The sequence below is a fragment of the Melanostigma gelatinosum genome, assembly GCF_949748355.1.
Source record: "Melanostigma gelatinosum genome assembly, chromosome: 10".
Taxonomy (NCBI): Eukaryota; Metazoa; Chordata; class Actinopteri; order Perciformes; family Zoarcidae; genus Melanostigma; species Melanostigma gelatinosum.
In genome coordinates, this window is record NC_136643.1 from 27,201,757 (window position 1) to 27,220,278 (window position 18,522).

Below are 18,522 nucleotides of genomic sequence, written 5' to 3' on the forward strand. Positions count from 1 at the left end.
TGAAGAGGAGAACTGCAGCAGCTGAGGATTCGCTCTGTCGTTCGTCTCCAGCGTGACGCTGTTCAACATGCTGTGTTTGTCCTGGAGTGTCTTTCAACATCACACTTCTTGTTGTTTGCTAATTTCTCGCCACATATCAAGCACACAGGTGAGGCAGCATCGTTGGCAGTGAGAGCAGATGAAGACTCTTTTCCTCCGTGACTGTTCTCTTTTTGGATTCATCCATTTATACAAATGCAGATCATGATGAGCCAGCTGCAGGGAAGCGCTCGACAGCGGCCTCATAGGATGCGACGCACATTTTAGAACATTTTTTATTTTCAGTGACACAATATCACCCCAAACTCAAGATAAGAGGAGTTCCCTTTGGAAGATTGTCCACTGTGCAAAGAACACAACAAAGGGAGATTATTGATGCTTATTGATGCTTATTGATGCTTATTGATGCTTATTCAGTTCTGCACAACTGTTGTGAAGTCCACAGATAAACTGTAAAGGAACAAAAGCATGAATGCTCTCCAGTAGAACAGACTTCAGCCTCCAGAGCTACGAGTGAGAAGAGACAACAGGAAGCGAGTAGACGTGTGTTGACCACATTTATGGATCATAATCGAGTGAACTTTTGTGTGTAAGTGTTAATATTAAAGTAAATATGCTAAAGACCCGCAGCGCTGTAACCAAGTCTGAAAAATAAAACTTCTAAAACTTTCCACGAAATGTGTGTTTGAGTTCATAGAGGAAGATGAACACGACCGTTGATTATGAAAGACCACTTTATTAATCTGTCCTATTATTTTAACGAAGCAACCAATCTACTTCCTGTTTACACCGGCAGCATCACGCCCAGCGTACCTGAGTAGTCACGTGATGTTTGTTTTCAGGCCTTGGATTCTGGACATAGATGGTTTTGGTGTTGAAGCGTGTTAGTGTGGACCGAGCCTCAGGTCTCTCAGCACACAGACCCCCTTCAGTCCAACGTGTGGACCTGGACCTCCTCTCAGCACAGAGACCCCCTTCAGTCCAACGTGTGGACCTGGACCTCCTCTCAGAACACAGACCCCCTTCAGTCCAACGTGTGGACCTGGACCTCCTCTCAGAACACAGACCCCCTTCAGTCCAACGTGTGGACCTGGACCTCCTCTCAGAACACAGACCCCCTTCAGTCCAACGTGTGGACCTGGACCTCCTCTCAGCACACAGACCCCCTTCAGTCCAACATGTGGACCTGGACCTCCTCTCAGAACACAGACCCCCTTCAGTCCAACGTGTGGACCTGGACCTCCTCTCAGCACAGAGACCCCCTTCAGTCCAACGTGTGGACCTGGACCTCCTCTCAGCACACAGACCCCCTTCAGTCCAACGTGTGGACCTGGACCTCCTCTCAGCACAGAGACCCCCTTCAGTCCAACATGTGGACCTGGACCTCCTCTCAGAACACAGACCCCCTTCAGTCCAACGTGTGGACCTGGACCTCCTCTCAGCACAGAGACCCCCTTCAGTCCAACATGTGGACCTGGACCTCCTTTCAGAACACAGACCCCCTTCAGTCCAACGTGTAGACCTGGACCTCCTCTTGTTGAGCTGCTTGTTTGCTGTTGGCGTTGACAGTGAATGAACTCGACAGACCATCATTCAGCCGGTTGTTCTGTTGAGGGAACGTTTTCACTGAGAGACGAGATGTCGGGACCTCTTCAGCCTGAGGCAGGACGTCCTGTGCTCCTTCAGACAGAGAGGCTGCTGGGAGTTTTTATTATTCACCCTTTGTGTTCAGGTCTACAGTTGGAGGACAGACAGTGTGCCTTCACTGACCAGCTCCAGGGGGCGGAGCCTCACAGCGAACCGACTAATGAGCTGCGAGGAGTGGTGCGAGACAACGGCACGGTCCGCTGCACCCACGGCTCCCGCTGCTATGGATTGTGGGAAAAGAGACCAGGCGGGGAAATACACCTGGTCAAGCAAGGCGAGACTCACACACCTACACTCACACACACACACACACACACACACACAATCACACACACAGACACACACACACACACACACACACAATCACATACACACAATCACACACACACAATCACACACACACAATCACAGACACACACACACACACACACACACAATCACATACACACAATCACACACACAGACACACACACACACACACACACACAATCACATACACACAATCACACACACACAATCACACACACACAATCACAATCACACACACACAATCACACACACAGACACACTCACACACCTACACTCACACACCTACACTCACATACACACTCTCACACACACACCTACACACACACAATCACACACACAGACACACACACACACACAATCTCACACATACAGACACACTCACACACACAATCTCACACACACAGACACACTCACACACCTACACACACAATCAATCACTCACACACCTACATACACACTCTCACACACACACAATCACACACACACAATCACACGCACACAATCACACACACTCACACACAATCACACACCTACACACACACAATCAATCACTCACACACCTACACACACACTCACACACACACACACACACACACACACCTACACTCACACACACACAATCACACACACACACACACAATCACACACCTACACTTACACACACACTCACACACACACACACACCTACACTCACACACACACTCACACACACACACAATCACACACACAATCACACACACACACACACAATCACACACCTACACACACACACACACACACAATCACACACACTTACACTCACACACACACACAATCACACACACACTGAACATGTTGCCTGTCTTCCAGGTTGCTGGACTCACACTGGCAACGAGCAGGAGTGTCACGGCGACCGTTGCCTTGTGACTACGACACCGTCTCAGATCCAGAACGGCAGCTACAGGTTCTGCTGCTGCAGCCGAGACCTCTGCAACGCCAACTTCACCGAGGCCCCGCCCACCGCCGACACCCCCGCCCTGAGGCCGATGAAGTCAGACGGGCAGGACGACAGACAGACAGGTGAGAGGTCTCCCTGAACTGACCAATCACGTGCCTCGTGTCGGTCGGGTAGAAGATTCCATTGGTGGAGGATGAATCCAGAGGTCTGATGCTAACGTTAGCTCAGCTCGTTTCTGTCTTGAGTTGTGATGTCATAGTGATGTTAGTAATGATGTCATCATCAGACCACCAGCCACTGCGGCGGGAGGAGACGGTGCTCATCGCACTGGTAACCGTCGCCATAGCAGCCGTCATCATTGTGGCGTTGTTCCTGGGATACCGCATGATGAAAGGTGCACACACACACACACACACACACACGATGGATTCATAAATACTAACCGTGTATTTGTTTGTGTATTCAGGGAAGCAGAAACACGGTCTGTCGGCTCTGGATGTGATGGAGGCAGCAAACACAGATGCTGCTGTGGACCTGGACCATCTGAAGCTACTGGAGGTACACACACACACACACATACACACACACACACACAGACACACACACACACACAGAAACACACACACACACGCACACACAAATGCATAGACACTGTCGTCAGCCAGTCTGTGTTAGGGTGTGTTTTTCTGGTGATGTCTTTGATAAGACACACACACACACACACACACACATTCCACCTTCCTGTCTTTGTGTGTTTGTGTGTGTGTGTGTGTGTGTGTGTGTGCGTCACAGACACACACACAGAGACACACAGACACACACATACACACACAGACATACATACACACACACACACACAGACACACAGACACACATACACACACAGACATACATACACACACACACACACACAGACACACACATACACACACAGACACACACACAGACACACGCACACACACAGACACACACACAGACACACAGACAGACACACAGACACACACATACACACACAGACATACACACACAGACACACGCACACACACAGACACACACACAGACACACACACACACAGATACACACACACACACACACACAAACAACACCCACACACAGACACACACACACACACATCTTTTAAATTGATATGGACAGAACAGAGTACCTGAACAGGTAGTGAACAGAGTACCTGAACAGGTAGTGAACAGAGTACCTAAACAGGTAGTGAACAGAGTACCTGAACAGGTAGTGAACAGAGTACCTGAACAGGTAGAGAACAGAGTACCTGAACAGGTAGTGAACAGAGTACCTGAACAGGTAGTGAACAGAGTACCTAAACAGGTAGTGAACAGAGTACCTGAACAGGTAGTGAACAGAGTACCTGAACAGGTAGAGAACAGAGTACCTAAACAGGTAGTGAACAGAGTACCCGAACAGGTAGAGAACAGAGTACCCGAACAGGTAGAGAACAGAGTACCCGAACAGGTAGAGAACAGAGTACCCGAACAGGTAGAGAACAGAGTACCTGAACAGGTAGTGAACAGAGTACCTGAACAGGTAGAGAACAGAGTACCTGAACAGGTAGTGAACAGAGTACCTGAACAGGTAGAGAACAGAGTACCCGAACAGGTAGTGAACAGAGTACCCGAACAGGTAGAGAACAGAGTACCCGAACAGGTAGAGAACAGAGTACCCGAACAGGTAGAGAACAGAGTACCCGAACAGGTAGAGAACAGAGTACCCGAACAGGTAGAGAACAGAGTACCCGAACAGGTAGAGAACAGAGTACCCGAACAGGTAGAGAACAGAGTACCCGAACAGGTAGAGAACAGAGTACCCGAACAGGTAGTGAACAGAGTACCCGAACAGGTAGTGAACAGAGTACCCGAACAGGTAGTGAACAGAGTACCCGAACAGGTAGTGAACAGAGTACCCGAACAGGTAGTGAACAGAGTACCCGAACAGGTAGAGGACAGAGTACCCGAACAGGTAGAGGACAGAGTACCCGAACAGGTAGAGGACAGAGTACCCGAACAGGTAGAGAACAGAGTACCCGAACAGGTAGAGAACAGAGTACCCGAACAGGTAGAGAACAGAGTACCCGAACAGGTAGAGGACAGAGTACCCGAACAGGTAGTGAACAGAGTACCCGAACAGGTAGAGGACAGAGTACCCGAACAGGTAGAGGACAGAGTACCCGAACAGGTAGAGGACAGAGTACCCGAACAGGTAGAGGACAGAGTACCCGAACAGGTAGAGAACAGAGTACCCGAACAGGTAGAGGACAGAGTACCCGAACAGGTAGAGGACAGAGTACCCGAACAGGTAGAGAACAGAGTACCCGAACAGGTAGAGAACAGAGTACCCGAACAGGTAGAGGACAGAGTACTTGAACAGGTAGAGAACAGAGTACCTGAACAGGTAGAGGACAGAGTACCTGAACAGGTAGAGGACAGAGTACTTGAACAGGTAGAGGACAGAGTACCTGAACAGGTAGAGGACAGAGTACCTGAACAGGTAGAGAACAGAGTACCCGAACAGGTAGAGAACAGAGTACCCGAACAGGTAGAGGACAGAGTACTTGAACAGGTAGAGGACAGAGTACCTGAACAGGTAGAGGACAGAGTACTTGAACAGGTAGAGGACAGAGTACCTGAACAGGTAGAGGACAGAGTACCTGAACAGGTAGAGAACAGAGTACCCGAACAGGTAGAGGACAGAGTACCCGAACAGGTAGAGGACAGAGTACCCGAACAGGTAGAGAACAGAGTACCCGAACAGGTAGAGGACAGAGTACTTGAACAGGTAGAGGACAGAGTACCTGAACAGGTAGAGGACAGAGTACCTGAACAGGTAGAGGACAGAGTACCCGAACAGGTAGAGGACAGAGTACTTGAACAGGTAGAGGACAGAGTACTTGAACAGGTAGAGGACAGAGTACCTGAACAGGTAGAGGACAGAGTACCTGAACAGGTAGAGGACAGAGTACCCGAACAGGTAGAGGACAGAGTACCCGAACAGGTAGAGAACAGAGTACCCGAACAGGTAGAGGACAGAGTACCCGAACAGGTAGAGAACAGAGTACCCGAACAGGTAGAGGACAGAGTACCTGAACAGGTAGAGAACAGAGTACCTGACCCTCTCCTTCCTCCCGACAGCTGATTGGTCGAGGTCGTTACGGCTCGGTGTTTCGTGGCTGTCTTAACGAGCGCTGTGTGGCCGTTAAACTCTTTAGTTCGTCCAACCGGCTGAACTTCTCCAACGAGCGCTCCGTCTACCGTCTGCTACTGCAACATGACAACATCGCTCGCTTCCTCACCGCCGAAGAGAGGACGGCCGCCGACGGACGACCAGAGTTCCTGATACTCATGGAGTTCTACCCACATGTAAGAGTACTCTGGTAGAAGTATTCTTAAAAGTACAAGTACCCACTGTGCAGTATTATGTTATATTATGTTGTATATTATATAGATAGTAGATAATAACTGAAGTGATCAGGAGGCTGTAATGCTCTCTGCAGCCTGTAGGGGGCAAACAGCTGTCTGTCTGACTCCTGCAATCCTGTTATTGTGCTGGAAGACGCCTTCAGTCCTACTTCCTGTCTGTCTCACTTATTATTTATTATTTATTATTATACATATATACATACATATATATATACAAATTCCTTGTAGGTGCACACTTGCTTGAATAAACGATTCCGATTCTGATATAATATATATATTAATATATATATTATATATATAATATATATATTAATATATTAATATATATATTATATATATAATATATATATTAATATGTTAATATATATATTATATATATATTATATATATTATATATATATTAATATATATTAATATATTAATATATATATTATATATATAATATATATATTAATATATTAATATATATATTATATATATATTATGTATATATATTATATATTTAGATACAGACACACATATTTCAACTGTTTAAAGCAGGGGTCTCAAACTCCCGGCCCGCGGGCCGAATCTGGCCCGCTACGTCATTTTATGTGGCCCGCGAATCCGCCAGCAAAAAAAAAAAAAAAGTTTCAAATTATTATTTATTTTATTTTATTTTAAATTAGACTTGATAATAAAAATATCCCCATCGTCGAAATTATGAGATATAAAGTCGAAGTTATGAGATAGAAAGTCATAACTATGATAGAAAGTCAAAATGATGAGATTGAAAGTCAAAATGATGAGACACTTAAACAGTCATAGAAGCAGCTCTTTGGCTGGTTACTGTACATTTAACATGGAAATGTATTGTGAGCACATTGAAGACTACTTTAAACTGTGAATGCAGAGAGTTATTTAACAATATGTTACGAGTAGTTACATTTACAACCGGCCCTTTGTGGGCGACCGTGATGCTGATGTGGCCCGGAGTGAAAATGAGTTTGAGAGCCCTGGTTTAAAGTGTTCACACCTGTAACAGACAAACAGGTGTCTTTTCTTCATCTATAGTTACAGATGTCTGTCTGTCTGTCTGTCTGTCTGTCTCAGGGCTGTCTGTCTCGCTACCTGTCTGTCCACACAGTGGACTGGTCTACCTGCTGCACGATGACTCATGGAGTGACGAGAGGACTTGCCTTCCTGCACACTGAACTCTACAGAGGAGGTATAATTATTATAATCATTATCATTGTTGTTATTATTGTTATTATTATTATTATTATCAGTATTAGTATATTCTCCTGTGTGTGTGTTCAGGTATTAAATGAACAAACAGCTCTCTGTACATTAGTTGTAGTGTTTCATGGTGAACATCACTGATCCCCCTGCTGGTGAATGGAGGAACTATTTCAGTTTCTTCTGTCTCCTCCACATTCCTCTGTCTCCTCTCAGACCAGTATGAAGACTGGTCTCTCCTCTGTCCCCCCTCAGACCAGTATGAAGACTGGTCTCTCCTCTGTCCCCCCTCAGACCAGTATGAAGACTGGTCTCTCCTCTGTCTCTCCTCAGACCAGTATGAAGACTGGTCTCTCCTCTGTCCCCCCTCAGACCAGTATGAAGACTGGTCTCTCCTCTGTCCCCCCTCAGACCAGTATGAAGACTGGTCTCTCCTCTGTCTCCTCTCAGACCAGTATGAAGACTGGTCTCTCCTCTGTCTCTCCTCAGACCAGTATGAAGACTGGTCTCTCCTCTGTCTCTCCTCAGACCAGTATGAAGACTGGTCTCTCCTCTGTCCCCCCTCAGACCAGTATGAAGACTGGTCTCTCCTCTGTCCCCCCTCAGACCAGTATGAAGACTGGTCTCTCCTCTGTCTCTCCTCAGACCAGTATGAAGACTGGTCTCTCCTCTGTCTCTCCTCAGACCAGTATGAAGACTGGTCTCTCCTCTGTCTCTCCTCAGACCAGTATGAAGACTGGTCTCTCCTCTGTCCCCCCTCAGACCAGTATGAAGACTGGTCTCTCCTCTGTCCCCCCTCAGACCAGTATGAAGACTGGTCTCTCCTCTGTCTCTCCTCAGACCAGTATGAAGACTGGTCTCTCCTCTGTCCCCCCTCAGACCAGTATGAAGACTGGTCTCTCCTCTGTCTCTCCTCAGACCAGTATGAAGACTGGTCTCTCCTCTGTCTCTCCTCAGACCAGTATGAAGACTGGTCTCTCCTCTGTCCCCCCTCAGACCAGTATGAAGACTGGTCTCTCCTCTGTCCCCCCTCAGACCAGTATGAAGACTGGTCTCTCCTCTGTCCCCCCTCAGACCAGTATGAAGACTGGTCTCTCCTCTGTCTCCTCTCAGACCAGTATGAAGACTGGTCTCTCCTCTGTCTCTCCTCAGACCAGTATGAAGACTGGTCTCTCCTCTGTCTCCTCTCAGACCAGTATGAAGACTGGTCTCTCCTCTCAGACCAGTATGAAGACTGGTCTCTCCTCTGTCTCCTCTCAGACCAGTATGAAGACTGGTCTCTCCTCTGTCTCCTCTCAGACCAGTATGAAGACTGGTCTCTCCTCTGTCTCTCCTCAGACCAGTATGAAGACTGGTCTCTCCTCTGTCTCCTCTCAGACCAGTATGAAGACTGGTCTCTCCTCTGTCTCTCCTCAGACCAGTATGAAGACTGGTCTCTCCTCTGTCTCCTCTCAGACCAGTATGAAGACTGGTCTCTCCTCTGTCTCCTCTCAGACCAGTATGAAGACTGGTCTCTCCTCTGTCTCTCCTCAGACCAGTATGAAGACTGGTCTCTCCTCTGTCTCCTCTCAGACCAGTATGAAGACTGGTCTCTCCTCTGTCTCCTCTCAGACCAGTATGAAGACTGGTCTCTCCTCTGTCTCCTCTCAGACCAGTATGAAGACTGGTCTCTCCTCTGTCTCCTCTCAGACCAGTATGAAGACTGGTCTCTCCTCTGTCTCTCCTCAGACCAGTATGAAGACTGGTCTCTCCTCTGTCTCCTCTCAGACCAGTATGAAGACTGGTCTCTCCTCTGTCTCCTCTCAGACCAGTATAAACCAGCGGTGGCCCACAGAGACGTGACCAGTCGGAACGTCCTGGTCCGGTCCGATCTGTCCTGCGTCCTCGCTGACTTCGGTCTGTCCATGAATCTGACAGGAAGTCGTCCCTGTCGCCCTGGAGACGACGACACTGTGGCGATATCTGAGGTGAGGTCATGTGACAGGTGTCAGGTGATGTCCACAGGTGTGAGCAGAGACGTGAGGGCTCACCTGTGTGTGTGTGTCTACAGGTGGGGACGGTGCGCTACATGGCTCCGGAGGTTCTGGGCGGAGCTCTGAACCTTCGGGACTGTGAGTCGGCGCTGAAGCAGGTGGATGTTTACGCTCTGGGGCTGCTCTACTGGGAGAGCTTCAGGAGGTGCTCTCACCTGTTCACAGGTGAGTCACACAACACAGAACCATGGATTAAAGTCAAATACCACAAGTACTTTGTGCTCAGCTGTCCTCAGCTGTCCTGTTCTCAGCCGTCCTGTCCTCAGCCGTCCTGTCCTCAGCCGTCCTGTCCTCAGCCGTCCTGTCCTCAGCCGTCCTGTTCTCAGCCGTCCTGTTCTCAGCCGTCCTGTTCTCAGCCGTCCTGTTCTCAGCCGTCCTGTCCTCAGCCGTCCTGTCCTCAGCCGTCCTGTTCTCAGCCGTCCTGTCCTCAGCCGTCCTGTCCTCAGCCGTCCTGTCCTCAGCCGTCCTGTCCTCAGCCGTCCTGTTCTCAGCCGTCCTGTTCTCAGCCGTCCTGTCCTCAGCCGTCCTGTCCTCAGCCGTCCTGTTCTCAGCCGTCCTGTCCTCAGCCGTCCTGTTCTCAGCCGTCCTGTTCTCAGCCGTCCTGTTCTCAGCCGTCCTGTCCTCAGCCGTCCTGTTCTCAGCCGTCCTGTCCTCAGCCGTCCTGTCCTCAGCCGTCCTGTTCTCAGCCGTCCTGTCCTAAGCCGTCCTGTTCTCAGCCGTCCTGTTCTCAGCCGTCCTGTCCTCAGCCGTCCTGTTCTCAGCCGTCCTGTCCTCAGCCGTCCTGTTCTCAGCCGTCCTGTTCTCAGCCGTCCTGTCCTCAGCCGTCCTGTTCTCAGCCGTCCTGTCCTCAGCCGTCCTGTCCTCAGCCGTCCTGTTCTCAGCCGTCCTGTTCTCAGCTGTCCTGTTCTCACCTGTTCTGTCCTCACCTGTCCTCTTATGTAAATACATAGAATCACACGTGGATCATGAGTCAAAGTACAGACGTATTGACGAAACTGAGTACTAGTATCAGCACTACATAATAATGTACCTGGTGTGTGTACAGGTGAAGCAGTACCTGAGTACCAGTTGGCGTTCCAGGCCGAGCTCGGGAACCATCCCAGTTTTGAAGAGATGCAGATTCTCGTCGCCAGAGAGAAGTTCAGACCCAGATTCCCTGAAGCCTGGAAGGAAAACAGCCTGGTTAGTGTTCCTGTCCTCACCGGTTCTGTTCTCACCTGTTCTCACCTATTATCACCTGTTCTGTCAGTAGTACTGTGTCAGTAGTACTGTGTCCCTGGCTTTGTGTATTTGTAGGCGTTGCGTTCCCTGAAGGAGACGATGGAGGACTGTTGGGATCAAGACGCTGAAGCTCGACTCACCGCTCAGTGTGCTGAGGAGAGACTGAGTGACCTCACACTGCTAAGCACACACAACGCAGTACACAACCACAGGTACACACGCACACATCAGTACACAACCACAGGTACACACAGTACACAACCACAGGTACACACGCACACATCAGTACACAACCACAGGTACACACACACAGTACACAACCACAGGTACACACAGTACACAACCACAGGTACACACACACACATCAGTACACAACCACAGGTACACACAGTACACAACCACAGGTACACACACACACATCAGTACACAACCACAGGTACACACACACAGTACACAACCACAGGTACACACGCACACATCAGTACACAACCACAGGTACACACACACAGTACACAACCACAGGTACACACACACACATCAGTACACAACCACAGGTACACACACACAGTACACAACCACAGGTACACACGCACACATCAGTACACAACCACAGGTACACACACACAGTACACAACCACAGGTACACACACACAACGCAGTACACAACCACAGGTACACATGCACACATCAGTACACAACCACAGGTACACACACACAGTACACAACCACAGGTACACACGCACACATCAGTACACAACCACAGGTACACACACACACACAGTACACAACCACAGGTACACACACACACAGTACACAACCACAGGTACACACACACACATCAGTACACAACCACAGGTACACACACACAGTACACAACCACAGGTACACACACACACAGTACACAACCACAGGTACACACACACACACAGTACACAACCACAGGTACACACACAGTACACAACCACAGGTACACACACACACATCAGTACACAACCACAGGTACACACACACACAGTACACAACCACAGGTACACACACACACAGTACACAACCACAGGTACACACAGTACACAACCACAGGTACACACACACACAGTACACAACCACAGGTACACACACACACATCAGTACACAACCACAGGTACACACACACAGTACACAACCACAGGTACACGCACACACATCAGTACACAACCACAGGTACACACACACAGTACACAACCACAGGTACACACACACACAGTACACAACCACAGGTACACACACACACAGTACACAACCACAGGTACACACGCACACATCAGTACACAACCACAGGTACACACACACACAGTACACAACCACAGGTACACACACACACATCAGTACACAACCACAGGTACACACACACACAGTACACGACCACAGGTACACACACACACAGTACACAACCACAGGTACACACACACACATCAGTACACAACCACAGGTACACACGCACACATCAGTACACAACCACAGGTACACACACACACATCAGTACACAACCACAGGTACACACTCACACATCAGTACACAACCACAGGTACACACACACACACACAGTACACGACCACAGGTACACACACACACAGTACACAACCACAGGTACACACACACACATCAGTACACAACCACAGGTACACACGCACACATCAGTACACAACCACAGGTACACACGCACACATCAGTACACAACCACAGGTACACACGCACACATCAGTACACAACCACAGGTACACACACACACAGTACACAACCACAGGTACACACACACACATCAGTACACAACCACAGGTACACACACACACAGTGCACAACCACAGGTACACACGCACAGTACACAACCACAGGTACACACGCACAGTACACAACCACAGGTACACACGCACACATCAGTACACAACCACAGGTACACACACACACAGTACACAACCACAGGTACACACACACATCAGTACACAACCACAGGTACACACACACATCAGTACACAACCACAGGTACACACGCACACATCAGTACACAACCACAGGTACACACGCACACATCAGTACACAACCACAGGTACACACGCACACATCAGTACACAACCACAGGTACACACGCACACATCAGTACACAACCACAGGTACACACGCACACATCAGTACACAACCACAGGTACACACGCACACATCAGTACACAACCACAGGTACACACACACACAGTACACAACCACAGGTACACACACACACACAGTACACAACCACAGGTACACACACACACATCAGTACACAACCACAGGTACACACACACACACAGTACACAACCACAGGTACACACACACACATCAGTACACAACCACAGATACACACACACACACAGTACACAACCACAGGTACACACACACACACAGTACACAACCACAGGTACACACACACACACACACACATCGGTACACAACCACAGGTACACACACACAAACCGGTACACAACCACAGGTACACACACACATCAGTACACAACCACAGGTACACACACACATCAGTACACAACCACAGGTACACACACACATCAGTACACAACCACAGGTACACACGCACACATCAGTACACAACCACAGGTACACACGCACACATCAGTACACAACCACAGGTACACACGCACACATCAGTACACAACCACAGGTACACACGCACACATCAGTACACAACCACAGGTACACACGCACACATCAGTACACAACCACAGGTACACACACACACAGTACACAACCACAGGTACACACACACACACAGTACACAACCACAGGTACACACACACACATCAGTACACAACCACAGGTACACACACACACACAGTACACAACCACAGGTACACACACACACATCAGTACACAACCACAGATACACACACACACACAGTACACAACCACAGGTACACACACACACACAGTACACAACCACAGGTACACACACACACACACACACATCGGTACACAACCACAGGTACACACACACAAACCGGTACACAACCACAGGTACACACACACATCAGTACACAACCACAGGTACACACACACAGTTAATAACTACTTTAACGGTTTCTCTCTCAGGAATCTGTCTCAGGGCCGATGGCCTCCTCCGGTTGGCTCCGCCCCCTCCTACATAGAGGATCTCCAGGTGGGCGTGGTCAAGAATCTCCAGGGAGATGTCGAAAAGATGACCACGAGTGCAGCAGAAGGTTCTGAAAAGAACATAAACTTTATAAACTATGAGAGACAGCAGACACAGGTACACACCATCATATTCATTATATTTATTATATTCATTATATTTATTCTATTTATTATTTGTCTCTCTCTCCATCTGTCTCAGGCTCGCTCGTCCACACACATCAATGTGTTGACCAGCACCGCCTCCACCCTCTGCACCATTATAGAGTCCGGTGTGTCTCTCTCACACACACACACACACACACACACAATCACTCACTCACACACACACACACACACATTGGAGTGGACATGTCCTCAGTAACTGTGTCCATGATGTCCTCCAGGTGTCCCCGTGTCCAGTGGTCCAGTCTGTTTGCAGCTGACAGAAGAAGACCTGGAGGCCATCAAACTGGACCCCAACGAGGTCTTTGTTATTGATTACTGTAGTCTCTCCTTCTGAGCCAACACATCCATAACGTGTCCACATTCTGTCTCCACAGGTTGAGAAGAATTTGAGAGAAAGTTCTGATGAAAACCTGATGGAACATTCAAAGAAACAGTTTGGTTCAACGGAGCATGGACCTGCCCGCCTGCTGTACCACCAGATCCTCCAGACCGAGGTCCAGTAGTCCTCCTACCTCACTGAATGCTGTTGTTTAACGTTCGTAGTAACCGACCTCTGGTCCCATCGCTCCTCTAGGTGAACCACTCTGTGCTGGTTCTTCAGGTTGATCGGGGGGTTCTTGGTCGGTTTGATGCCCCTCCTCCCTCTAAACAGCAGAACCTGCCCCAGAGACCCACCAGCCTCCACCTTCTCCACAAAACCAAGGACACCTGCCGACTTAAGCTAGGGAAGCTCAAGTCAAACCACAGACAGGTACAGTAGGAAGTGACCATATTAGGACTGAGGAGGAGTGACGTAGAGACCTGTCAATCAGCGTGTAGCCCCGCCCTAAAGCATCCCCTGCTTTATGGTCTGTGTGACTCTAAATGGACCATAATTTACTAAATGAACATCATGCTGTATTGAAGGAGACTTGAAACTAGAGATTGAGACATAAACTCATGTTTACAATGTTTACTGAGGTAATAAATCAAGAGAGAAGTAGAGTAATTTTCTCATAGACTTCTATACAACCAGAGGAGTCGCCCCCTGGTGGACACTAGAGAGAATGCAGCATTAACACGTGAAGCTTTGACTTTAGACAACCAGAGGTTGTCTCCTGATCGCGACAGGAAATTAAACAGTATTGTAGAGAAGTGAGCCAAAGATCTGATACTCAAACTCCTTTCTGGTTTGGTATCACAACTTCATTCAAAGGAATCTCATACCGTATGTTTAGTTGCGTCACTGATCCAGAATGTTCTGTGTTTCAGGTGGAAACAGGTGTCGCTAAGATGAACACGGTAACGTTCGCCACAGCTGTAGAGCCCCATCAGGTAACCACAGTGACCAACAACATCGCCACGAGAGGCAGCGTCGAATCCGGTGGTCGAGTCGTCTCCAGATCAATGGTCGCCAACGGCTACAGCGCTGGTGTCCCCACCCCGGTGACGAACGGTGTGACAGGAGGAGGTCAAACCAATCCGGCGGGGCCGCAGCTGGAGGAGGAGGACAAGATGGAGGCGGCGGTGATCGGAGGAGAGGACAACCGTATGAACCTGCTCAATTCCAGTCCAGATGAACACGAACCGCTGCTGAAGAGACAACAGCTGCCAGCTGAGAGCGAGCCCCTTCCTCATCTGCATCATCATCGTCATCAGTCACAGACCGGCAACACCGTGTCGGGACAAGGCTCGAACTCCAACAACAACAACAACAGAGCGGCGTTGGGGTCATATGTGAAGATCCAGGGTTTGAAAGTTGAACCCGAAAGGATGGTCGGTTCAGAGGTCCATCAGGGTCGGAGCATCGACGATCCTAAACCTGAGCCACATCCACCAAGTCAGCAGAGGAGTGAGTCTCCTGTTCCTGGTCCAGCTGGACCAGCTACATCGGACCATGACCCAACACCACAGGATAGAGGTCATGGTTCAGATACATTCCCATGTGTCCAGAGAGCCCGTTTTGCAGAACCAGTACTGACCCCTGAATCATCCAGAAGCCCAAAGGCTCATCCTGTCCACTCTACTGCCATTGCACTGGTACCAGACCGTAGAAATACAGATTCTGGCTCAGCTCCGATCCTGGCAAAAGCTCCAGTGCCAATCCCAGAGGCCCCAGGATCCCAAGCTTCACAAGCACAAGACCCGGACACCTCAACCTCACCTTCAACAGCCCTGCTTTTAAATGCCCTAACCCTTGGTCCAGACGCCCTAAAACCTCCAGTCTCAGATCCAGAAGCTCCAGTCCAAGAAGCTCCAATTGTGAATCCAAAAGCTTCAGTTTTAGAGTTTCAAGTCTCAGCAAATCCAGCTCCAGAACCTGCAGCTCTACAAAGTCCCGCCTTAGATCCAGAAACTCCAGGTCTGCTGCAGACCCAGATGGGAAAGGCCAAAGCCAAGAGGCGTCAGCGTCCTTGTTCCCTGGACCTGTCCTCCTCCTGCATCTCCTCAGGTGAGTCAAGATTAAGTGTTGAAAAATTGATTGGCACCAAAGTACCATAAAGTACATGCTCAGAATTAGGGGGATAGAGGTTCAAGCTCCCAAAGTACCACTCAATAAATGTTGTGTATCTGTGATTTTAACTCTAATAATGTTTCTTCCTCTCTCTTCCTCTTCATACGATTTTTCCCTGACAGATAACGACAGTCTGAGCGCTTCAGGAGAGAAAATAAAACGTCGTGTCAAGACTCCGTACACCCTTAAGAAATGGCGTCCGGCCTCATGGGTCGTCTCCACGGATACAGCTCTCGACCCAGACTTCGACTTCAACCCCAGTGGCAGTAGCAGCCAGACCCATTCATCTTCTGGTCTTCATGGAGCAGGGAGCATCTTCAAAAGCAATCAGTCCAAATCCAGCATGGCTGTGTTTCTGGTCGGACGCGGAGCCACGGCGACCACGACCTCCGAGCCCGACGGAGTGACCTGCTTCTAAAGCTGTCGTTTGATTAAAAAGGAGAGCAGATTCATTTTTTTTCACTTCTTTGTCTTCCTTCTCTTTTTGTTTTGGAAAATGGAGTTCACCATTCAGCCTCCCCAGAACTGAACACTCTTTGAAGGACTGTTACCGAGCGGCCGAGTCCAGTGACCGCTTCACCCCTCTGACTTTCTAGCCGTGACCCTGTCTGTGTAGCATAAACGTCCATGATGTCCAGGAGATATTTCTGTTTGTGGATTCCCGAACTTCTGGATGATTGGCTTCTGTCACAAATAGTCTTGTGGCTAATCGAGTATCGGTAAGGCCTTGACCCTACCTGGGTCACAAATTTACCTAGAAGGCCACTAAAGCAGACTTTCGGGGTCCACTAAAGTATGTTCCTCACTAGCAGACGTTCGGGGTCCACTAAAGTATGTTCCTCACTAGTAGACGTTCGGGGTCCACTAAAGTATGTTCCTCACTAGCAGACGTTCGGGGTCCACTACAGTATGTTCCTCTCTAGTAGACGTTCGGGGTCCACTAAAGTATGTTCCTCTCTAGTAGACGTTCGGGGTCCACTAAAGTATGTTCCTCACTAGCAGACGTTCGGGGTCCACTAAAGTATGTTCCTCACTAGTAGACGTTCGGGGTCCACTACAGTATGTTCCTCTCTAGTAGACGTTCGGGGTCCACTAAAGTATGTTCCTCACTAGTAGACGTTCGGGGTCCACTAAAGTATGTTCCTCTTTAGTAGACGTTCGGGGTCCACTAAAGTATGTTCCTCTTTAGTAGACGTTCGGGGTCCACTAAAGTATGTTCCTCTTTAGTAGACGTTCGGGGTCCACTACAGTATGTTCCTCTCTAGTAGACGTTCGGGGTCCACTAAAGTATGTTCCTCACTAGTAGACGTTCGGGGTCCACTACAGTATGTTCCTCTCTAGTAGACGTTCGGGGTCCACTAAAGTATGTTCCTCTCTAGTAGACGTTCGGGGTCCACTAAAGTATGTTCCTCACTAGTAGACGTTAGGGGTCCACTACAGTATGTTCCTCTCTAGTAGACGTTCGGGGTCCACTAAAGTATGTTCCTCTTTAGTAGACGTTCGGGGTCCACTACAGTATGTTCCTCTCTAGTAGACGTTCGGGGTCCACTACAGTATGTTCCTCTTTAGTAGACGTTCGGGGTCCACTAAAGTATGTTCCTCACTAGTAGACGTTCGGGGTCCACTACAGTATGTTCCTCTCTAGTAGACGTTCGGGGTCCACTAAAGTATGTTCCTCACTAGTAGACGTTAGGGGTCCACTACAGTATGTTCCTCTCTAGTAGACGTTCGGGGTCCACTAAAGTATGTTCCTCTCTAGTAGACGTTCGGGGTCCACTAAAGTATATTCCTCTCTAGCAGACGTTCGGGGTCCACTAAAGTATGTTCCTCACTAG

The 18,522-nt window shown here is 48.9% G+C and overlaps 1 protein-coding gene across 1 annotated transcript in view; it reads left to right on the top strand.

Annotated features, from left to right (window-relative positions):
* The window catches only part of LOC306783586 (bone morphogenetic protein receptor type-2-like), a gene marked incomplete at its 5' end in the record, with an annotated part of 19,289 nt that extends 1,542 nt beyond the window's left edge, over nt 1-17,747 (top strand). Inside the window, 17 exons of the mRNA XM_079277292.1 lie at nt 1,772-1,960; nt 2,845-3,054; nt 3,219-3,326; nt 3,399-3,490; nt 6,092-6,319; nt 7,472-7,586; nt 9,404-9,564; nt 9,648-9,795; nt 10,676-10,812; nt 10,927-11,063; nt 13,966-14,143; nt 14,228-14,297; nt 14,412-14,491; nt 14,568-14,687; nt 14,768-14,944; nt 15,445-16,624; nt 16,810-17,747. Coding sequence (XP_079133418.1) covers nt 1,772-1,960; nt 2,845-3,054; nt 3,219-3,326; nt 3,399-3,490; nt 6,092-6,319; nt 7,472-7,586; nt 9,404-9,564; nt 9,648-9,795; nt 10,676-10,812; nt 10,927-11,063; nt 13,966-14,143; nt 14,228-14,297; nt 14,412-14,491; nt 14,568-14,687; nt 14,768-14,944; nt 15,445-16,624; nt 16,810-17,105 — 3,626 coding nt within the window. The 3' untranslated portion in view covers nt 17,106-17,747. The remainder of the gene's footprint in view (nt 1-1,771; nt 1,961-2,844; nt 3,055-3,218; nt 3,327-3,398; nt 3,491-6,091; nt 6,320-7,471; nt 7,587-9,403; nt 9,565-9,647; nt 9,796-10,675; nt 10,813-10,926; nt 11,064-13,965; nt 14,144-14,227; nt 14,298-14,411; nt 14,492-14,567; nt 14,688-14,767; nt 14,945-15,444; nt 16,625-16,809) is intronic.
* Nucleotides 17,748-18,522: the final 775 nt, after the last annotated feature.